Source organism: Aptenodytes patagonicus, chromosome Z (genome assembly GCF_965638725.1).
Source record: "Aptenodytes patagonicus chromosome Z, bAptPat1.pri.cur, whole genome shotgun sequence".
Taxonomy (NCBI): domain Eukaryota; kingdom Metazoa; phylum Chordata; class Aves; order Sphenisciformes; family Spheniscidae; genus Aptenodytes; species Aptenodytes patagonicus.
In genome coordinates this window covers 40,400,437-40,424,228 of record NC_134982.1, presented here as the reverse complement: position 1 = coordinate 40,424,228, position 23,792 = coordinate 40,400,437, and the positions used below count along the sequence as shown (strand labels likewise).

Here is a 23,792-nt window from a genome sequence, read left to right as displayed (position 1 = left end):
AGGTCAAGACTCAGACGGTTAGATAGCATCCAGGACTGGATCCCGCGGCAGGGAGGTAGTGAGATAGATAAGGGAAAGAAAGCTTATCGGCAGAAGTTGAGGAGTGAGGCCACAGTTGCTGAAGTACGTAAGAGGAGAGTGAGGTATGGGAAAGATTGCTAAAAGGAGGCCTTCCGTTAGATCATGCTCCAGAAGATAAGAGTGCATGATAGAGAGCAGAAGGTGAGGAATGGTAGTATGAACGATGTAAAATGAAGATCGTGGGTAAGAGTAATAGTTTGAGACTGAAGTGAAGGAGACGGGTGTTGAATTTCTATGCTTGCTAAGGGAGGCTATAGGATTAGAGACTAGAAGAGGCTTGAAAAATATATTCCATTAACTACGAAATAATGCAAAAGTAAGCCTTTTATTATGAAGGTGCCATGCCCTAAGAAAACTAAGGCCTGATGCCCACCTAATGGCAGTCAACGGTGGTAAATCAAAATCTCTAGTGGCTGTCCAGTAACTAAAATTGTGCATCCCTGACGTGCTGGTTTCCAGTTCTTCCTCCTACCAATCAAAAACAGTTGATGGAGAAAAGTACAAAACTTAAAACCATTCTTGTGTTAGTGTCTTCGGTGCTTCCATGGATCTGGACCAACACTGTTACATTTAAAGGCCACAAAAAGCACAATTTCATTCTTATTTACATAAATAATTGTGTTATATTAATTAAATGGAAGCAGGAATATAGGTAGGTGAAAGTAATTATCTGAAATTTGCTGGCACACAGAGGGTAAACAGCCAGCTGTCTGACTTCTCTCTTGGGATCCCTAAGGTTTCCAATTAGCGTACACATTCGCGCAGAGGAAAAAGACAGCAAATCCATTCTGTGCTGATACTTAGCCTATCCAATTTGTTTCATAATGATCTATTATGTACTTAAAGGATAGTAATATAGATGTGTCTACAGAAATTTAATTTGAACATCAGAGCTGTATGTAGCTCTCCAAAAAGTCTATTAATTTTAGATCAATATCTATTCCATGCTAGAATTTCACTAAATGAAGAAGGCAAGTCTGGAGTACTTCCAGTCAAACTCCATCACCTTAGCTCTGCCCGCCAAGGGAACACCAGTCTTCTACCCCAACCCTTAACAAACTCTCCCCTTCACACACTGCCACACACACTAGTGCACAGTAGCAGGCCTTTCTGCAGAGGCACATTTGCAGTGAGACTAATTTGACCTATGCCCTATTATTGTAATATTCTTGTAGGAGTAAAGTAGCTACAAGAGTTGATGATGTGTGTGAGGAGGGATAATTGTCTAACTTGGGGAGAGGCATATTTTTGCAATTTTGACCTTAACTTTTCCAGTGGCTACACATTTGTATTTTATCAGAGTACACTTGAATCACCAAGGAAACATGGCTGGTGTTCCATAAGTTCAAAGTTTATTAAAGCAAAGGAAACATTAAACATCCAAGAAGGGATTAGCCAAGTACCTAATACATATGAGAGTTTGAGTTTCTAATGGGACTTGAAGTAGAAACTTTTCTTTCTGTCCGGGTGAAACATATCACACAATGCAAGACATCTGGCAAAGTATTTGGTATATTGTGGAATGCAGGAGAGAAAAACATTTCCATTTCTGATACAAAGCGAGGTAACAAATATGTTAGCATGAAGCTGGGGCTGGTGTTCTTTGAAATACGGAATACTTCATCATTTTGTATATTGTGATTGTACTGTTAATGTCCTTTCTGGTTGGTATCACCTGTCATACTTGTAGCTGGAATGTGTACAGGTTCCTTGGACGAATGATGAAGGAACAGCAAAGGACAGTATCTTTGCTTGATGCTATCTGAGATTTTCTGTGGCTCAGGTCTATTACTGTAAGGACATTTTTTAGTCATGCAGAACATGCAGTGGTCAGAAAAGTTTTGTTAGGTTGGTTAATCTTGAAATCAAAACAATCCAGAAAATCATGTAGGTCCACACAAGCCAAGAGGGTGTTTCAGCTGACAAAAGATGACCACTGACACCCATGCAGGCTGGATTACAGAGACTAGACCTGCTGTGTAATTAAGGGGCCGAGAAGTAGACAACCTTGGTGATCCTACCAGAAATACTCATGTTGTATTTACCTCTGAGGAATCTACCTGATGGGAAGTAATTATGTGCTCTAAGCAGAAGGTGCAGAACTTCACAGCAAATGCTTCCATCATTCAAATATTAAGTTAATTTCATGTCTGGCTTGGTAGGAAACCTAATATGATATTAATACATTGAGATTTAGTCTGAATTCTGAAGGGTGTATTAGACACAAACTATTAGAGGGATTTTAAACACCTAAATAATCCTGATACTCTTACATTGTAGGATGGACAGAATAAGATATGCTGGCTTAGATATTATTGTGTCTTCACAGGGAATTCTTTCTTCAGAATGAAAGGCATTTTGTATTTTGGAAGTCCTGATAGTTCTCAAAAGTTATGGATCCGGGTGGGTCTTGGGAGAGAGGAAAACAGCAGGAGAGATTCAGAGAGAGGGTTAGATGGCTAGGTAGACAAACATTTTACTTGGACACTGAAGTCTGGGTTTAAATCCTGGCTCCGCTGAGGTCAATGGCAAAGTTATGGGCTTCCTTTAGGCCTGATTTTTACTGAGAATTGTGTAAAAGTGATGTTTTTAATGAGTAATGTAGAACTATGAATGACATTTTGAGAGTCCTCAGTTCGGAAGATTGAAATGTTGAGTTTGCAGCTGCAGTGAGACACTAGAATAGGACAGGGATTCCACATGCCAATCATGAGACAGTCTGCCACAGAGCTGGTAGTGGGTGACCTCAGGAATTGCAGCTGCGTGGTCAGCTTCCTATTCATGTTTATAAGAAGACACTTGCAGACGCTATGTCCTCGTCAGTAGAAATCTGAAGTTAAGCTCCAACATGCTTTGGTGCTCAAACTCTCCTGAGGTAGCTGCCAGCCTCTGTTTGCTGTTCAGATGTCATTAACTTTCAACATGTTGGCCTAATTTAAATCTCAAAATTCAGATGTGAGGGAGGGGCTATTAATTGACACCATATCCTGCCACCACCTCTTGTAATGGAGTCGTGAGGTTAACTATGGATGCAGACTATAGTTGGGTCACTGCACTGTTTTGCTGCTTGGGATGCAACGGGGTCATTCAATTCCCCAATTCAAAGGACTCATATGAGGTCAGTTACTCCCTCAGTTAATTATTCAGGGACAATGTGAAATTAAATACTATTCTATGTCCCACATTTGGGCTCAGCGTTCATGAGTCCAAAGCTCAATTACTGTCCCAATCTGCTACTCAGGAAACACTGGTAAAAATTAATAGTTACATTCAGTTTAGCTGAAATGAACTATCACTAACCATCTTTACAGTGACCTCATAAAGTCCCACAGACTTTTCTCACTTCTGAGGTCATCTGTGGCCAGCACTGAGTAGCTGGAGGTCAATGCCTGCCCTAGTTTACGGCTCAAAGGTCAATGAATATCAATTGCTGACCCAATTCACTGAACCAGGATGTTCAAATGTTAATGATACCCAAGAAATATGTGTAGGGCCTGAACAGGGACTATTGCTGCCCTATTTTAATATGTAGACATACTGTTAAACCCACCTGCCCAAAACTTTATAATTAGGTCAGCATAATTTAACTATTGTTCCAGACTGCTGGTCAGACGCAACAGATATCAATCTATCTACTACATATGCTGCTCAGGGATTAACTGAGGTCAACTGTTGAGCCACAGTTTGGTAGTGGAGGTAAATGAAGTTAAGCAAATGAAAATTTTCATGCTTAAAGATACATTCAGGTCAAATACTACCTCAGTCTTTTGCTGAGGAGATCGGTGGAAATCAAACACTGACGAGTTCTGTGATCTGAGGTTCTCTGAAGTAACATACTGATACAGTTCTCCAAACAACTACCAGTAAGGGGCAGCTACTGTGAGGTATAGTTTGCTATTTGGGATTAACAGAGATCAGTTCCTGCCACATCTGTATACAGAGCAGTTAGTGCAGTCAAGCACAACTGCACTGTCTTGAACAAGGACCATGGAAATGGAAAGACTTTGTCTTTTGTATGAAGCGGTTACCTGAGATTGAGTGCAGCCTGGGACTCATGCCCAGCATGAGCTCCCTGTTTCTGCTCTCCTCTTAAATACAATACACAGAGGAGCTCAAATATTACACCAATTTATCAGTCAGAGGTTCATTCAGTTTAAGTGCTGCCCATGTTTTGTGGATCAGAGGTGACCTGAAATAAACTACTGTCCTCAGTTTCACGCACTGTGGTCCTTTGCAGAAAACAACTCTCCTTTTTTGCCATTCAGGGTTTCTTTGAAGTCAGCCATAGCTCCAGTTTGCCTCACATCCACAGGTCCCAGGCCCAGCCACATGGCCTCAGCTCACATCGCTGGGGAAACAATTAAGTTGGGATCAAGAGCTGTTACGAAGTCTTGTCAAAAATTAAGTAAAATTACAGATAGACAACAAGCATGATTGGACAGAGTGTGCTCTTGGCAAGTTAATGTAGGATAACAAATTGAGATAAGTAGTTGATGCATCAGCTATTTGACAGACACAGACAGGTTGGAAAACAAGTGGGCCAGTAGGAACATTGTGAAGTGTGGCAAAAGCAAACGCGAAGTCCTGCACATGGGATGGACTAACTCCATGCAGCTGTACAGGCTGGAGGCCAGCTGGATGAGAAGCAGCTTTGCAGAAAAGGACCTGATGTTTTTAGTGAAAAAAAGGATCTACGATTCTACATTTTTAGTGAACAAAAAAGCTAACAGGAGTTAACAGAGTGCCTTTGTGATGAAAAGGGTGTCAGGGCCCTCAGTGCACCAGCAGGATCTGTGATCTCTTCCCCTCATTTGTAGCAGTTAAGCTGCATCTGCTCTGACACAGTGCAGCTGTAGCCTGGGATCAGATCGCTGTGAAAAGAGTTACGTGACAAAAGGCCTTTTGGGGGACCCTGTCTCTTCTATTGGGAGCTGAGGCCCTCAAGCTTGCTTTTTGCCTGCACCTGCTCCATGCCTGGGTAGACCCAGGCCTGTGGCCTCTACTTCATGGCTTGATGTCAGACCTGCCTCATCACTGCAGCATTGCCTGGCAATCAGAGCTATCGGCAGCAAGAAACACATTGAGACAGGAGTGAAGCCAGCAGAAAATGTAGCTGGGGTCTTCTAGGAACCCCCAAGCAAGAGGTGCAGGTTGAAACAAAGGAAATTACAATTAGATACATGGAAACCTTTTTTAAAGGAAAAAGCAAGTGATCAAATACTGGAACAGGTAGCCAAGAAAAGTTGTGAAATCTCCTTTGGGGGAAAAAAGCAGAATTTACCTGGGAAAGGACATGAGCAACATGATCTAACTGTAACTGCTTTGTGCAGAGAGTTGGACGAGATGAACTTCAGAGGACACTTACAAACCGAGCTGTGTTTATATGAGTTGAGGACAGTCCTGGCTGTCATTTGCTTTACAGAGATCATCTGAGGTCAATGTGAGATGCAATTAGCTGCACAGAGGTCATTCAAGGTCAGCCAGCTCTCATTGCCTGACCAGGGGTCATCTCAGGTCAGCCTCAGAGCCAATTATCTATGCAAGGAGTCATGTAAGGTCAATCACAGCCCTTATTTCCTGCCTAGCAGGTCATTTAAAGTCTAATTTAAATCCAGTGAATTTCACAGGGGTAATGTGAGGTCCACCTTAGTTTCAATTCAAGGTGAAAACAGCCCTCATACTTTGTCGAAGGGTCATCTGAAGTTAACTTGAGATGCAACCAGTTGACAAGGGGATCATCTGAGATCAGCAAAGTCCTTGTGTGCTGCCTAGGAGTCATTTGAAGTAAACCTGAGATCCATTTAGCTGTCTAGAAGTCAATGCAGGCCAAATGGGTCTGCCTTTGCAACCTGGGGTCATTTGAGATCAACATGAGAGCCACTTACATATTTGGGGGTCACTTAAGGCCAATCATCAGCCCCCATTTCCTTCTTAGGGGTCATTTGAAATCAACTTGAGATATAGTTAACGTCCCTAAGTGTCATCTGAGGTGAACATGAGATCTAAGTACCCGCTTGGGGTCATTTGAGGTTAACATGAGAGTCAATTAACCTGCCTGTGATCACTGGAGGTCACCATAGCTACTCAGGAAGGTCATCTGAGGTCAATTTGAGGGCTAAATAATTGCCATAAGGTCATCTGAGGTCAACCCGAGGGCCAATTAACCTGCCTGGGGCAGGGGTCATCTGACATCATCATGAGACCCAGGTATATGCAAGGTGTTGTTTGAGGTCAACTAGGCTCTTGTTTGGAGCCCAGGATCATCTGAGGTCAACTTGACATCCAATTACTTCCACAGGGGTCCTTTAAAGTCAACACTGTTCTCATTTGGAGGAAGGGCAATCATTAAGGTCACCTTGAGATCCAATTAAGCAGCCAGGGTTCATCTGAGGTCAACCAGAGAGCCTGTTAGGGTTCATGTGAGGTCAGCGCAGCCTTTGTTCAGTGCCCAGAGGTCATTTAAGGTAAACCTGAGATCCAATTAATTGCTTGGTTTGTCATTTGAGGTCAGCCTGCCCCTCATTTGATGCCAAGGGGTCATTAGAGGTCAATCACAGTCCTTGTTTCCTGTCTGAGGTCATCTGAGTTTAATCTGAGATGTGACTCTCACTGCAGGGTCATCTGAGGTCAACCCTCATGGTTGTGGCACAGGTCAGTTCAGGTAAACATGAGTTCTTATTACTTATGAGGATCACTGGAGGTCCAGCTGGCTCTTGGCTCATCTGAGGTCAACATGCTAGCAAATTAGCTAAAAGGGGTCACCTGAGGACAGCATGATATCCAATGATCTGCTTGAGGGTCATATGAGGTCAATGCTGCTCTCATTTGATGCCTGGGGTCACTGAAGGTCAGTTTAAAACCCAATAAATTGCCCAGGGTCACCCTGGCCCTTGTTTTCGTCCCACAAGTTATTCGAAGTCAAATTGAGAACCAATTAATCTGCACCAGAGTCACTGGAGATCAACCTTAATTCCAATTAGTTACCCCAAATGATCATTTGAGGTCAGCCTGGCCTCCTCTGGTGCCAAGAGGTCATCTGAAGTTAATCCAGACCACATTTCCTTAGGGTCACTTGAGGCCAACCTTAAATCCAGTTAGTAGCACAGGGGTAATTTGCAGCCATCTCTAGCTTTCATTTGCTGTTATGGGGTCTTTGAAGACCACCCTGGACCTCACTTGCTCTCCTCGGTCAGTTGCTGTGCAATGGGGACCTCTAAATTTATGCCCACTCTCTCCGATCCCTTAATCGGATGCATAGAAGATATCTGAGATCCATCTTAGGCTCTTCTCTCTTCAGTATTTTGTGGCCATATTCTGCCTCTATACTCTGCTAAGGTTCTTCACAGGTCAACCCGTCCTTTTGTGCTTCTCAAAGATTGAGAGTGGTCACAGTCGGCTCTTCTTCTGTGTTATGGCTATTTAATCTCAGCTACAGGCCTAATTTGAGGGGGTTGCCACAAGAGTTCAAATCTCCTTCCCTAGGTGGGTGCAGGCTGGGATAATCTGTGGTCATCTTCTACTTCCATTTTGTCCAACAGTCAGTTGAGCCCAGTTGGATCCCACACTTTCACTTTGCTGCAGGTGCAGGTGAGGTCAGCTCCTGGTTTGATTTGGGGCAACCTATATAGCTTGAGTTTAATCTCAGCATTTATATTCTGCTTACTGGTCATCTCAGCTGAAATCCATTCTCTGTACTGTGGAAGATGGTTATACAAGGCTAGCTACTAATCTGAGCTGCTCCACAGAGATTATCTGAAATTGAATATTCTTCTCATTTCTTGGGTAGGATCTCGCAGTCTGACCAAATTTCACTCTCCAGTGTATTGTGAGGTTAAACCTCAGTGTTGATTTAATGGAGTAGTTTGTCCTAGTTCATGTGACACGACAGTTTGCTGCTCAGACATTTTCAGAGGTCAGGTAATACTTCAGATTTCATAGCAGGGGTCAACTGAGGAGAAGCATCTTTTTTCATCATCAGGTGAGACACTTTCCTGTTGAAACCAGGCCACCTGGGATGCACGGTACACACAAGTGCTCTATGTTTTAGTAGAGCCTGCCTCCCATTACAGACCACAGAAACAAGGTGACATTGGCAGGCAGTACTTCTGTGGGATAAGAGTTCAGTCAGGAAAACAGCAGGAGAAAGCCTCAGAAGTCAGAGCCTGCTTTCTGCGCCCCAACTTCCCCTCCTCTTCCTCCTCTCCCTCCTCCTCCTCCTCTTTCATCTCCTCCTCCATGTTGCCAACCATGGGTATGTGGGACTGCCTGCACAGTGTCAAAACCCAAATAATATTTGTTCAATGACAACCTGAGAAATTGAAGGTTTTAGCCATCTACCTAAATCCCTGAGACAAAAAACACATCCAGACCTTCTTTAGGCAACAAAGTCACTGCTTTTCTGCATGCCTTTTCCCTGATTTTTCTTCTTTAATCTTCAGCACTTTATCACAACTCAACACCAACATCTAAATGGACCCAGGTTATTTTAAAACACTAATTTATTTGCTCTGTCCCTGCAAACAGAACTAATGCCAGGTAGGCAAATGAACAGAGCATTGCAGCTGTTTACACATTCTTCAATATCAATGAGGAAAATAGCTTTTGTTTGGTTTTAGTTCGAAATTTTTCTTTCCCAGCAATAGTTACCATAAATTAGGGGACCAAACTGTCTTCCAGAATAATTCAAGATATAATAAATACAGGAAAGAAAAGCTGAAAAGCAATACCAGATCTTGCAAAAGGTCTAGCAACAAGGAAAGGGCTGACAACTCTGGTGTGATCACAGTTGATGTGAAGGCCTGGGTGACTCCAGACAGGCTCTTCTTTATTACTGGGATCACTTTTTCAAGCAAGAAGTGACTGGCATCAACATCCTAAGAATTGAGAACAGATATAAAAGGTAGCTGATATAAAATAACACGTTTGACAATGAAGTCAATGGAACGCCATTCATTTATATCAGCTCCTTGTTTACACTAGTGGCTGTACAGGCTTTTTACATCACAGATCTAGAATTAGAGTGAAAAATAAGACTGTCATATTAAAGTGATGATATTTATTTTTCTTAAATCTGCAACAGTGATTTGGTTTACTAACTACCAAGTTTTCTAGGAATTGAGCATGTATCTCAACTCAAAAAAAATCCAAAGTTTACTGAACATCTAATAAGTTATGATCTAATAAATAAATAAAACATCTCAAAGTATCTACTTTCTGCTTCTGTAAAAAGAAATTTTTACTTATGGGACAGGTGTAGTAATATTCTTGCTGCAAGCATATTGACTACAAGAATAGAAACTAATCCTACTACACCATTAAAACAAAAGGAGAGCTGGAAACCACATGATAAATATGGAATTAATACCTGTTTATTACCTTGAGATTAAAAATAAAAATAACGGCATTATTTTCTGTATGTTACTTTCACCCGTTTCCCTTAGTGCTTGGAAACATATTATTTCATTCTACACCCGTCAACAACAGAAACATTTTGAAAATGTGTTTTTATTCTTTTGAAACAATATGAAATAGATTGACAAAACCACAACATATACAAATCCATTTCTAGAAAATATAGATGTAACATCCTTTCTGTCTTTATTGCACTAACAATAAATGAATAACCCCTAATACACCACAACTACGAATAAAAGAAATGAAAAAAAAAGCCTTCCTGAGAATGAGGTTTGCAATTTCTGAATATTTTTCATATGTTTAAGCTGTATCTCCAATGCAGTAGCTGCCAGAAACACATTTCACTTTGAGTAATCTCAGATGAATTCCTAAGTAAGCTTCTTTTAAGCTCATATTAAAATGTGAGTTTATAAATACTTTGGTTTCAATTTATTTTTCAGAACTCTACTGCCTGACTTATTTGAACAAAGTAAGCAGGACTTTTTTTCCTGAACCCACCAGAAGTATGAAATAAATTCCTGAATGTGCTTTTAAGCAAAAACAAACACTGAAACTAATAATCAGAAAACCCTATGACTTGACACGCAAGATTTCCTCTTCCACACTAGTTGTCAAGCAGCTAGAGAAAGAAACCTATCCTGCATATCTTTCATTCCACATGCATTCATTCCATAGTTTTAGTATGGGGCTTATTGCTGTTCCCGTTAAAGGCTGCTGGGTTTTTTTCATGTTTTCAGTGGGCATGGGCTTCAACCTGAGGTCAGTGTTTAGACATCAAAAGACAATTTCAAGAATGTACAGAATTTGTAGTAAGAAAGACACCCAGGACTCAAATAAAAATCACTTTTCAATTTATTTTCATTATAATTTATTACTGAACTATGACAAAGTTGGGGGTGGGGGGAAGGTCTTTACCCAAATTTACAGTTTAGTGAAATGTGAATCAGCCCTCCAAAAAAGTGCAAAAAGAAAGGTGAGGCAAAATTAATTAACCAGTAGAATCACTGGAATTTTTCGACTTAGTGTCTCCATGCATGGAAAAATTAGTGCTAGGATACAAGTATATAATGGAACAATTTCAAATGCCTCCTTTTCTTGTTTCATCACATTAATACTTCACACTGAGCAAAATTAAGTATCAAACATGTTTATATCAACTATATTTTAACGCAGATTAGTATCTTGCAAGGATTCCCGATTTGAGGGGAAGGTAGTATGTACCTTGATGGGTACATAACAAGAAGGAGTAAGATGAATCTACACTGAGCTATATACTCTAAGAATTCTTACAAGCATTGCTATGAAAGCAGAAGCCACTCACTCTTGAAGGCAACAGGAGGGTTGTCAAGAAAAGATCATCTGAAGTATGACTTGTGTATATCTTCAAAACTTAAAAAGAAAAGAAAGGTACTCAGGCCCAACCTGATGTGGAGTTTATTTTTTGTGTCTAATATATATGGGTTCAGAATTTATGGCAATAATTGAGGAAAACAACACTATCAGGGCAGGACTTAAATTGCCCTTGGCTTTAAAGACATATTTATGTGTCATTTAACTTAACTGAATTTAAAGGCATACTAACAGTTAGGATCCTTTAGAGAAAGTTCTGTCTTTAAAGTATATATGTATGCATGTAAGCACATATCTCCCTAAAGCCAAATTTTAAAATGATAATCACTGGAAGCAGAACTACTACCTTACCAGCAAAGGGATCAAAATCCATCATCATTCTGTAGAGATGCAATTAAACAATCTCTTTCATAGACAAGTTAAGCCTTCTGATATATTGAATTGCTTCCAGGAAAGCCAAAGAGTACATTTTTGAAAATGAATAGTATAATCTAACAGGGAGAAAGGTGGGGGTTTTCCACAAAAATAATCTTATAAAACTATTTTTAAAGGGATAAAAAGCAAGAAAAATCTCTTCAGGATGCTCTCAGGAACTGAAGGCATCTCGGCTGAACACAGTGTAGGCGATTACTTCAATGCCATCATCAATACCATAAACAATATAAAAACTGGGAACATATAACTTCTAATTCCTATGTGTACATAGACATTTTCTAAATATACCAAATGAATGATAGATCATAACAAATAGCCTTCTTACGCATTAAAATTTTCTACCAACTGTGGTGGAGATATGATTTTGTTTCTTATTCAACTATAAAGTTTTCTGTTGACTCACATTTCAACATTAAGTATTTCTACTCAATACCAAAGTACAAAGTTGCTTTAATGATAGATGTGATCTGTAATACACCACCAGTTGTATTGGAGATATTTCTGTTGAGCACTTCATTTCAATCTTTATTCTAGAAAAATAATGTCGCACATAATTGATTTTTGCGTTTTGTGAACTTCTACTGAAATCAGGTGACATCAATAGAAACAGATGCAGATGTTGCAAAAGCATACATATAATTGCACCACTGTTGGACAATAGTCCTATGTACAGCCTGACATAGACAACAAGAAGTTAAATACTAAATGGAACATATTATTCTTTGTGACTTCTAAAATCTTTGTTGCCAGTTACAACTTTGAAACATTCTGAAGCTAAAATGTTATAAAGAAAGGCAGGTCCTGGTTAAACGTTGAATCACGTTCAAGGTTATTCTTTATGTTTGTATTAAAGATCATATATTCATCAATTTCATCAACTCAAAATGTGGGTCCAATAATCTAACCCTTCATTGTTCAACTTGTTCTTGGTATGTGAAAAGAATTCAAGGTGAAGCTCCCACAAAATTTTTCAGTCTACCTGCTCTATCAGTGACTATTGTTTAAACCATTAATTCATTACTCATACATTCTTGGTTTGTCTTTGCATCAAAATCAACAATAAAGAGAAAGTGATATTTCTGCAATTTCCTGGAAAGCCTCCTATGCCCAGGGAAAAGTGAGTACGGGGCTGAGTGGGCTCTCCCTCTGAAAATGAATGATTTGCACGTGTGTATACATTCAGTTATTTACTAAAGAGCAGAGAGAGAAACATCAAATCACCCCACCCTGGAAATATGCTTGTCACAGTCATTTTCCTAAGAAAGCACAGTTTGGAACTGTAATCCACATTTAAAAAAAAAAAAAAGGCACTGATGACACAGTTCATCCAGCTAAGGGGTGACCTGCTCCTGGCAATTGACTGAACTGTACGAGAAAGACCAGCACAAGAGCACGGAAGGGGAGTAAATAAAGATAATTTTTTTTTACTCCTTGCCTATAGAGTCTGTCGAGGACAGACAGATGCTGCACTCAAACACCTGCGTTTTGTTCTTTTGGACTGACCCATGGCAGTGATAAGGGGCAGGTTTTCCAGCATGCAAACACATGGGCTCTGCTTACAGCCACTGCTTCACAGCCCTGTGTCATACTCCAAAGGCTCATCTGCATTGTCAGCTCCTCTGGTACTTGTTTCCATTTCTATTTCGAAGGCTGGACTGACCCTTTCCAGTGTGTAGTCACTTCTTCTCAAATCTATGGCAAGAAAATAAATTCAACAATGAAGCCAAGTAAATGTTTGAAAAGCACGTACACCCCAGACAGTGTCCAACCCAGTGACTGGTGGCAGCCTCTTAGCTGTTTCCAGGAGGAAGAAAATCTGCAGTGGGGCAAATCAGAGCCAGGGGAATGAGAGCCCCGGGGGGACCCAAAATGGTGTGTGCTGATAGGAATAAACCTTCCCTGACTGTATTCATTCAGCTGATTTTCCCCTCTATTATCTCTAACTGCCACAGACACAAATAATCAAAAACAACAACACTGCAGTTTCTGTTTCAGAATCAAACAGCAATTATTACTCCATGTAGGCACTGAAAGGAAGGAGCTTTCCCCTAGCAAAAAAATAGGTGGGTGGAAATTCATCCAGAATAGCAATCTATTTTGGCTTTGAGTCTTTTAAATCTGCCCCACATCAAACAGAAGCACATTCTATCAAATCTAACATGAACAGGCAATCCAACTAAGCAGAAGTAAGGGCTGCAGTGTATAGGACCCTATCCCGGGGCCAGGAAACCTCCAGTGAGTTTTTCCCCGGCTAATGCATTGCCAATTTTTAGATCATTACTCTTTCTCATTCTAAAAATTATTGCTGATGTTATCTGTAGTGATGACCCTGGAAAAATGAGCTACCATTTTGCAAAGCAAAGGAAACAATTCAATGGATAAAAGTTTTCATGCTGAATGCTAACATCAGGTTGATAGGCTCCAACCCTTACACAGTTGCTGGGCAAAAGAGCAAGGTAAAAGAGCAATATTCTCATATCGGCCTATGCACAGAGAGAGTGTGCCTGCTATAATCTTTCAACTCAATAGAATTTTGGTTCTTGTCTTTATAGCACGCCTAGGCCTTTACTTCCTTGCACTTAAAAAGTTATAAATAGATTAAAAATTAATCTTTACTTTGCATACCAGGAAGTTTCAGCCTCCTGCAGCAAGAGTTACAACGATGCTTTGTGATGAAGTTTCTTATTGCACCTTCTCCTAGGTTTGCTGGTCCAAATACCATCTTTCCAGATCTAAAAGAAATATTATTAAATAATCAATGAACTGAAAATAAAGCAATTGTAGGGGAGGTAGATGATGATGTTTTCTATTTTTTAAATCAGAGATGTTAGTCCTTTGTATAAAGACAATCAAAGCTCAGCGTACATCACTAGTTTCTTAGCTCTGGGACAAGAAAACTGCCAATTCTGGTAAAGTATTAGCCTACATATACCCCACACTACTCTTCCTTCCTGCTGCATCTCAGAGATGCTCTAAAGGGAGACAGGACAGACCCAGCAGTTCCTACTAAAATGCTCAAAGAAAATTTGGGCACAGTGACATTTAGACAATATACGCCAGAATCTGAGTGACTCTGTTGCAGCCACCGCTCATTCTCATCAAGCAAATGGTTTGGTTCCGGTTTTAATGGTAGGCACCTGGGAACAAACCAGAGCTAGCAAGAACTTACTTTTACCTTATTTAAGAACAGAAAGCCAAAAGCAAGCAGAGCCCTAGTCACATCAATATGCAGCACAGAAAAAAAAACACAGTACACTGCTGACAAGCAAGGCTTTAAAATTTATTGGCTTCTTCCTATGCTCATTTCCATGTGTCTGCACTCAGGCCAATTCAGCAACATTACTAGGGGATCCATTTGTGGAAGCGTATTGCATATTCTGAATGAAGCTGACACAATTACAAACAGAAGCAAGCTATATCCACACATGTATTAGAAGCACCACATAATTATAACAGATTCTTAATGTAGTCTGAAAGATCAGTGTTCATTAATTTTAATAGTGCTCCACCATTATTCTCAAGAATTTAATTGACATTCTAGACATCACGGAACACAGCACACAAGAAACACTTCCAAAGAAACTTTATGAATGCTAGTATTTTATTTTAATGATATGCAGAGTGGAAACAACACATTTTAAAATCTGAAATCAATTACAGCTCTGGGAAGCTACAGAAAAAGATTTTAACTCTCTCAAACCTATCTGTAATCCACACTAACAAAATATATTCTCTCTAAAGAAAGCAGTTTTCAAATATGACACTCTCCCCTTTCACACGGGAGAAAAGCAATGATTAGCCAAAACTACTATAGAAAGCTTAGTATTTCTCTAATTTCTGGCAGACACTAAAGACTATCTGTCTCCTGGAACATCTGAAGGACTCGTCTAATCAGCCTTTACTGCAAATTAGTACATCAAACGAAGCAAGAAGTGAAATATTATTTAAGTGCCATATATACACCTTAAATGACATGATGCTATATAGCCATTTCAATCCCTTGGTATAATCTGCTAAAATGCCAGCAAGAATAGAACATACTTAAGTATTTGCTTGGGCAGGCATAGGAAATTGAGAAGACTTCACTAACTCCAAGGCTACAGAATCACTCTGATGCTTCCTCTGACCTGTTATTCCATGCAAAGTGCAGCAAATAGCACAAGACAGACTGATAATTTTCTCACACTGTTGTGAGATAAACAGGGATAAGTCTGCAACACATGTGAAGTAATCTTTCCTCTCTACCCAGCACTGGCAATGGTTCAAGAGGAATACTGCATTTAAATTTGGAAAACTATTTCAAGAAATATGGGGATAAATTGGGAAAATAATAAGAATGACCAGCAGTCTAGAAATCACGACATACATGAAAAGATAAGGGGGTAGCCTAAAAAGGAAAAAAAGAAATTGAAGGAGAAGATGGTGACTATCTTTGAGCTTGTTGAAATCTTTTTCTCTATGTCGACAGTAGACAGGACCAGAAATAAATTTTTCAAGAGGGAAATCAGGAAAAATCTCTCAGACAGTAATGATAGCAAACTATTGAAAACAGATGCTCTAGGAAGTTTATAAGGTCATCCTTGGAAGACCTTAAGACTTGTCTGTACAAGACCTGTAAAGCCAGGAATGACCTGGTGCAGAAGAAGAACCAGCTGAACTCTTCGGGTCATGTTTTATAAACAAGGTCACTCTCCTGGTTATTCAAGGTCTGATTTTGTCTCCAAGGAGAGAAAAATAGCAAGCCCAGCTTTCCTGTTTCCCAAGCAGGTGCATTAATATGACCTAATGGGCTTAAAAAAACAAAACATGTTCCTCCTTTTGTGCAGAACCTTACCTAATAGTTATGCTCCACAAATACCTACCAGATTGTACCAGACTGGTCCTGGCTGGCAGGCAGGTAACACAGACTGTGCTGATGCAAAGAGTGCTCCTTATAATCCAGAGCTACAAATGCTCACAGCAGACAATAAGACATTTACAGGGCTTTACTGATGGAAGGTAAAGGACTGTGGGGGGCTTCATGGCAAGTAGCACCTTTCCAGGGAGGTGCTCAAGTCATTTATTCAGTACGTTTTTGTAGATTTAGCTTCCAGTCCACCTGTTTCAGTCATGCAGGTTGCTATAGCAGAGGTTCAGTTCATGCAGATGTTTTGTCTACTGGCAGCAATTCAACTGTAAATTGTATAGCTGGAAGTGCACAGCTTGGTAAATATTCAATAGATTTGTTCTTCAAAACACATGCTAATGAGTAGCTTCAGAGAACATGGTCTCCACTCGTTACTAAACCCTTCAGCCCATCACTATGCTTGAGAGCTTTCAAAAGGGAGAGTAAGAGACCTAGCACCTCTGACTCCTCCTTTTCACGTGTTTGTAATTTTTGACTGCCAGTACCCTTTCTCTCACCTCTCTCAGAAGGCCTAATGCATCAGTTCTTTCCAATTTGAAACTCAGCCCACTACCTTCCTCATCTCTGAATCTGCTCTACAGACACTCCGCACCCAGTGTCTGTGAAAGCTTTACCCACGTGGACTTTGTTGTGGATTTGGCAAGTAGGACACGCTAAAAAGAGCATCCAGAGAACTGCTTATGAGGCAATTCTTCCCAACATTTGGGCAGTACTGGAGTTTGCAGGGATCGCACTGTGTCACGACCTTGCTGCTGTGCCTGGATTACTTCTGCTTTTAAAGGAAATCTTTTCGTGAATATTATACCTGCATCATTTTATCACTTCATACATCCTATGCAGTGCACATGGCCAGATCTTCAATTGATGTTAAATATCCATGAACTTACACTGATTTACATCAGCTCAGGATCTGTCTGAGATATCACAGTATCAGGCATACTTTCCAAACAGACCTGTTATTTTTGTCTTGGTGCTGTATATAAAACCAAGACACAATGCACTATCATAGAGCTAGAAGTCACATTTTGCCATTACAAAGTCCATTTCAAGACAGCATGCAGGATGCATGAAAGAAAAGACTCATTACAAGATAATGACATCAGCCACTAAATCAATGGAATTAAAGAAGCAAAACATAAATAATTTAACTATAAGTAGTGCTAAAATTTGAATCAGCCCCATCAGTCAGATGCCATCTATTTTCTCTCGGGCTTCTAAGAGAACGTGAGCTCAAAGCAACTTCTGAGGCAGCGCAGAGGTTTCGATTAAGTATCTTACCTACAAATGAAAACTTAAAACAGATCTTGCTACCGCCAGAAATGTTTCTCTTGTGAGCAAATGAAGGTTAGAACAAAGACAGTGCTTTTACATTGTTATTCTTATTACTATTTGAGAAAGTGTTTCTTAGAATTGGGTATCTGTTAGCTGCTTACAGAATCCATCCACAGTTTCACTGCCTTACTCCTTTAGATCCCGGAATCAAAACAATATAGTTTCACAACTTGCTGTTCTGAAGATTTCCCTGAACATAAGAAAATCAAGCTGATTTTGATTAATTAATCAACACTTGCTCTTTAACTAGGACTTGGCTGTTTTGCAGATGATAAAAAAAAAACAAACAACAAAAAGTTCTGAAAATAAGATCTGTGTGATCAAACTTTGCTAAGCATGACAAAATTATTTAATGACAAAAATAATCCAGAAGGACACTAATAAACATAAGCTTCAAGATAATGTAGATAAATATTATTCCTATTTTAAAGAGGATAAGCTGAGTTGCCATGTGAAGTACTGTGGTCAATGACTGGCCACAGTCTTCAGTAATAACTACTACAGTTTATGCTACCACCGATATAAAAAATCCACTTGAACAGTAGCAAACCAGACTTTTATACATCTGTAGCAATACCTTAAAAATGTTTGCTAAGATCTAGTGAGCAACTACATGATTGACCTCTCTGTCTCTCTGTCCTAAGCTATCCTTGTGCTTTTGTCACGGTCCTATGACCTACTTAGGCAAAAGACTTTGTCACTGTGAGGTGCTGTCCTGGTTTCGGCAGGGATAGAGTTAATTTGCTTCCTAGTAGCTGGTACAGTGCTGTGTTTTGGATTTAGGATGAGAACAAAGTTGATAACACACCGATGGTTTAGTTGTTGCTAGGTAGTGCTTACACTAGCCAAGGACTTTTTAGTTTCCCATGCTGTACTGACTGAGAAGGCTGGAGGTGCACAAGAAGCTGGGAGGGGGCACAGCCAAACTGGCCAAAGGGACATTCCATACCATGTGACGTCATGCTCAGTACATAAACTGGGGAAAGTTGGCCGGGGGGGCCGCTGCTCGGGGACTGGCTGGGCATCGGTTGGCAGGTGGTGAGTAATTGCACTGCGCATCACTTGCTTTGTGTAGTATTATTATTATATTATCATTATCATTTTATTTCAATTATTAAACTGTTTTTATCTCAACCCATGAGTTTTTCTCACTTGTGCTCTTCCAATTCTCTCCCCCATCCCACCAGGGGGTGAGGGGAGTGAGCAAGCGGCTGCGTGGTGCTCAGTTGCCGACTGAGGTTAAACCACGACAGGTGCTCATCATATTTTTGATGTTGCTTCCAAAATAAGTATTATACGGCCGATACACCTACACTCATAATTAAACATTCCTACAACATTAATACTGTCATTTGTTACTAATCTTAGAACCTGCTTCCAAAATGAACTTGTTCTGAGTTCTAGGCAAGTCATCTGATATTTCTGTAGTTAACTGGCCTTTGTATTAAATCAGACTATTCATATTTATATCTTCCTTCCTTCCAAACATGAGACACGCCTTCAATCAGATGACGTGAGCTGAGCAAGAGAACCAAGCTGAGCACAAGACAGTGGAGGGGCACGGATGCTGGGGCACAGTTGGAGGGATGTGTGGGTTTAGGAAGACTCCCCAGAGAAGAGGACCTTGCAGGACAGCAACCATCAACACCACTGCTTCTCCTCTCACTACAGCAAATACCAGCGAGGAGCAAGGTCGCAGGATGGGAGAACGGCCATGGTTCTGATTCTGAAATTTCATGCATGAAGGCAGACTGCTACTTCTGTGTAGTCTCTCTAGTTTTTGTGACTTTCCACACATGATTTACCATTTCCGTATCACGGCTCTGAGACTGGAATGTGCAGTATGCTTAAATGCACCACTAGGACCTATTGGAAAGATCAGAGATGCAGAGACCCTCTCCTCATCCTCTTAAGCCACTGTGGCCCCATATACTCCATGAAACAGTGCCCCACCAGGCAGGGGAAACTGGACTGCCACATTTAAGTTACTGAGGACCTCCTTCAGTGCAAATCTGTGAAGAGACTTACAGGGTCTTCCGTTTCCCATTCCTGCTCTCCCTGCATAGCCCTGGGAAACTCCTGTGCTCCCAGCACAGCAACACAGACTCTCCCCACCCTTCATACACCGCTTACCACATGCTGGGAGCTGAAATACTTACAGCCCCCCCAAGCCCACAGTCCTCCAAAGCACAGAGGAGGATGTAGTCTCTCCATTGCCATCATACCTTCATTTAACCCAAACACCATGTGAAAAATAATTAAATCACTCACACAAACCATAAAAAACACCCTAAATATACAGACTGTTGGCAGAACATCTGAAGTGAATGATAATTTCATCAGAAAGAAACCTACTTTTTGTCTTCAGGTTTAATCACAGATGGATCTGTAAGGTTTTCCCCAACACCTACAACAAAATGAACAGTGTGTGTTACAAAGGAAGGTAATAATGATTTCATAATCTGGCACTTAACAAAAATGTAATTATCCATTTTCTTTGTAGATCATAGAGTGTCATAGTTAAAGTGGTCATGAGTTAAAAAGAAAATGCTATGAGCATAAAAATCTGTTAAGTATTGGCAAACACATAGAGTTATTACAGTCCTGACTTCAGCTGCTTTGAGGTTTATTTATATGTAGATGGAAGGCTTATTCAAATGCACTAAATATTATGCTGAAGCTGACCTAAGCAAAATGTGACCAACCGCAAGACTGCTATTTAAGTTGGAGTAAAGGTATTAATCAGATGAGGATCTAACTGATACGAATAGATCTACTCTCAGATACATGTTCTCTTCAAGGTAACAAACACAACAACCCACAACTTCATGATTCGCAAATGCTTGGGTCTGTTATCCCTTTTTCTTCTGGGTGGCCATGGAAGCGTATTAAATAAGTAATTTCGTTATGAAACCTGAATGCTGATACCTATGTTGCAGTTTTCCTCAAACTGATGACATACTACCATTTTACCAAAAAGCTCTTTTCTTATATCTGAGGAAATCATTGTGCTTTTACACTAATAAAAAAAGTCTATGATCATATGATATGCAATTATTTTTATTTCAATAGGCCACTGATGGTAAGGTTATATTCTGCAACGAACACCAGTAAAGATTATGGAAATAGCATTCTGTAATTGAAATACTCCCAAATTGCAATATTCTTCAATGAAAGTCATTTCAGTTGATGTAAATTAGACAAAATGTGGTGTATATGTATGCAGAGATGCCCCTGGTATTATATAGTAAATGGTAATAGAGATTAATCCTATTGAACTCCAAGGGGAGCAGCCGTTGCACTTTTCCTAACTCCAGATTAGAGAACTACAAGACAAACATGAGACCAAAACTAGAGCAGATTTCAGTTTGTTTGACATGGAAACTGAAGCTCCAGTCTTGATGAGATTTACATAGATGTTTAAATTCTCCACGTTTGAGCCAACACAGTTGGTCTGGAACTGTCAAGAGTTGTATAATAAACCCAAGCAAACTTCAGACAAATTCTAGTAAGTTATAGTGAAGACACACTTAGTCTTTCTGTATTTTTTTTCATGTGCAGCTAAAACCAAATGAAGGCAAGGATGGAATTATAGGTTTATTTTGCATAATAAGCATGTCTTTTTGTAATTCACAGCTTCTGGATGCTGTAAAATGTAAATATGTTAAGTTTCTGTCTACCCATACGCATTTTCCTTGACAGAAATGACAAACAATAGTGTTTATACTGTTTGATGGGTGCTGTTCATCTTCTGAACATTGTCAACTGTTTTATCTCTTTAAAATATGCCATGTTCCCACTTACACATGTACAGTAAAGTGATCACATGCTCTTTGAAGGAGTCACCAGATTTTGTGAATAGCATTCAGGCTTGCAGTCTATGTAAACTGCTTACAGATTTATTAATATGAAAAATAAAAAAATACAGATAGCAGTTCGCACTCTTCTGACAGATATACACATACATTTAAGTGTGCATAGGTACACTTGAATCTCTGTATTATTCATATATCTTAATAAAAAATAAAAATAGCTTAACTGTGGAGTGTTTTTTTGGAGCTGGCTGAAATGTTCCTGCACACTATCTACCTGCTCTTTTGCCCATTCAGCTTAGACGTATTTGAAGCCAAACTATTTTCCCATTACACCTACATTAATCCAGAGTGTTTCTGTGGATATTCATTTATCAGTGCTGCACCACAGATATCCAGGGCTTTCTTGAGCTTTGCCAGTATGTAAATGAGAACAGAATTTGGCCCATTCCTCAGTATTAAATTTTGAGAGAATTGCTTTTCATTGGGTTTCAAATAGTGATCCCATGCTAGCAGTCACCTTGCAAATCCAGGACCAGGAGCTCCCCACGGGTGTACACATAGGTCCAGTGAGAGAAAGCCAGCATCAGCTCTTCCAGCAAGCTGCTAGGAGTAATCTCGTCTCCGTTGTTGTTGTTGTATTTCCGAAACTCACCAGTCATGTACTTCTCAATGGTCAGCCACTGGTTTGCTGAATGGCAGTAGATGAGGAAAACTTCCAGGAACCTGTAGATATAAATGCTGTCCATGAGGAGCTGGCAGGGTAATGAACATCCTCACAGTCAGCACATGGCATGATGCAAAACAAATATACCAAAAAGGAGGACATGTCTTCCCTAGTTGGAGCGTTTTGAACAGCAGGAGGTACCAAATGGTAGACAGTACAAAGGCTCTCAAAAGAAAGCACTTGATCAGAAACTATAGTTTATGGACAAACAACATAATCTGGTTTACTCCAGCGCACTGTAAATGAGCTAGATCAAATTATCTTATGTTGATTGTATAAAAGGCAATTCTCGCTTAAGTCTAAAGAACAGCATTATGAAGAAGCTTATTTTGCCATTACATGTAGCTATAAAGACAAAGTTCAAAGCTGCCTACCTTTCCTCTTAAAAAGTTGATTAACTATCATTAGACTGTCTAAGCAGCAGCTATTTCAACCCACTATGGAAAAGAAGGCTGCACTAGACCTGGCACACAGCTGAGAAGAGAAACCTTTGGCACCTAATACTTAAAGACAGTGATTTTACCTTGGAGTATAGGGAATAGTATGAGGCTTCACTTGATTGAAGGTATAGATTAGCTTCTGGGCAGCCCTTTGCTGTTGGATCTCCTGAAGAAAATAATGTTATAAACATTACTTTCATTTTCATGAAGAAAGGTGCCATGAATTTGTCAAAACAAACAAACAAACAAACAAACACACACACACACACACACTTGACTGTGTACTGTTTACAAATGGGAAATATATCTTCCTCAAAACCTTTTTCCTTTCCAAAAGATAACATCAAACCACATGTCAACCATGCTGAAGGCATTCCCATGTAAGCAGTATAACATTTAAGGCACATCAGGCTAGACCAGCCAGCGTGCCTTTATGTCTGAACTCACCCTCAGGCAGAGATGTAACACTGTGCCATCATGAAAGATCTTTTGCCAAGTCTGAACCACCTCTGGCAGAAAAGACTTCACAATAAATACTTGTCCCAACTTTAATACATCATTCTCAGACCAAGTACAAATGACCTTCATGGCCCTCCGCAGACCCCCATCCATCTCCTCCCGTGACAAGACTTGGATCATTGCAGCCATACCACGCTGGGACCAGGAAGACATGCTTTTATCGAGGTTCATAGGTGAACTTTCTTCTAGCCGATAGACTGTCACCTCCTCTCCAGCTTAAATGAAAGGAAGTTTTGTTAGCAGAAGTCACACATTGCAGAAACAGGAGAGAACTGCATTTTGATTTGGTATCTTAAAATAAGATACCACTTTACATACCTTTGTAAGCCACACTTTAAAAGAGAGCTTTTTTATCATTACTGTTCATCTGTCCGAAAACTTCCCCAGCCTAAATTTACACTACTTACTACATACGTTCTGCTTAAGATCTGCTGTGATAACAGAAGTGGTCCAAAGAGCCTGTATTAAGCCTCTAAACAGAGATGAATTTAAGACCTCCTGCACACTTCCACACAAACAAAGCTCACTGATACTCAGGCCTACATAAATCAATCTCATTTGCCACAGCTTTTTAAGTACTTAAAGATGGTTGAGCTTTAAAAGTACGTATTTTTAAAGGGTTACCATTTTATGTCCAGTGTATGAACTTTAAATATCCTCAGTGTGGCTCCCTCTATGCACTTACGCAGAAGGGGAATTTTTAGTAAGACTTGTTTTAAGTTAATCAAGATCCATGGAACACTCACAGTATTTTCCTTGTAACTGTGCTTAACAAA

General features: G+C 40.0%; 2 protein-coding genes across 5 annotated transcripts in view; one reads left to right on the top strand and one right to left on the bottom strand.

Annotated features, from left to right (window-relative positions):
- RORB (RAR related orphan receptor B) overlaps positions 1 to 19,075 on the top strand; it is a 191,666-nt gene extending 172,591 nt beyond the window's left edge. Inside the window, exon 10 of the mRNA XM_076363121.1 lies at positions 19,011 to 19,075. Coding sequence (XP_076219236.1) covers positions 19,011 to 19,040 — 30 coding nt within the window. The 3' untranslated portion in view covers positions 19,041 to 19,075. The remainder of the gene's footprint in view (positions 1 to 19,010) is intronic.
- The window catches only part of TRPM6 (transient receptor potential cation channel subfamily M member 6), a 96,949-nt gene continuing 83,488 nt past the window's right edge, over positions 10,332 to 23,792 (bottom strand). For all 4 annotated transcript variants that reach the window (XM_076363118.1, XM_076363116.1, XM_076363115.1 and 1 more), the window contains 6 exons: positions 22,945 to 23,231; positions 22,581 to 22,663; positions 21,851 to 22,056; positions 19,874 to 19,925; positions 13,906 to 14,012; positions 10,332 to 12,972 (listed from right to left, as the gene is read on the bottom strand). In XM_076363118.1, the coding sequence (XP_076219233.1) occupies positions 12,851 to 12,972; positions 13,906 to 14,012; positions 19,874 to 19,925; positions 21,851 to 22,056; positions 22,581 to 22,663; positions 22,945 to 23,231 (857 nt within the window). In that variant the 3' untranslated portion in view covers positions 10,332 to 12,850. The remainder of the gene's footprint in view (positions 12,973 to 13,905; positions 14,013 to 19,873; positions 19,926 to 21,850; positions 22,057 to 22,580; positions 22,664 to 22,944; positions 23,232 to 23,792) is intronic.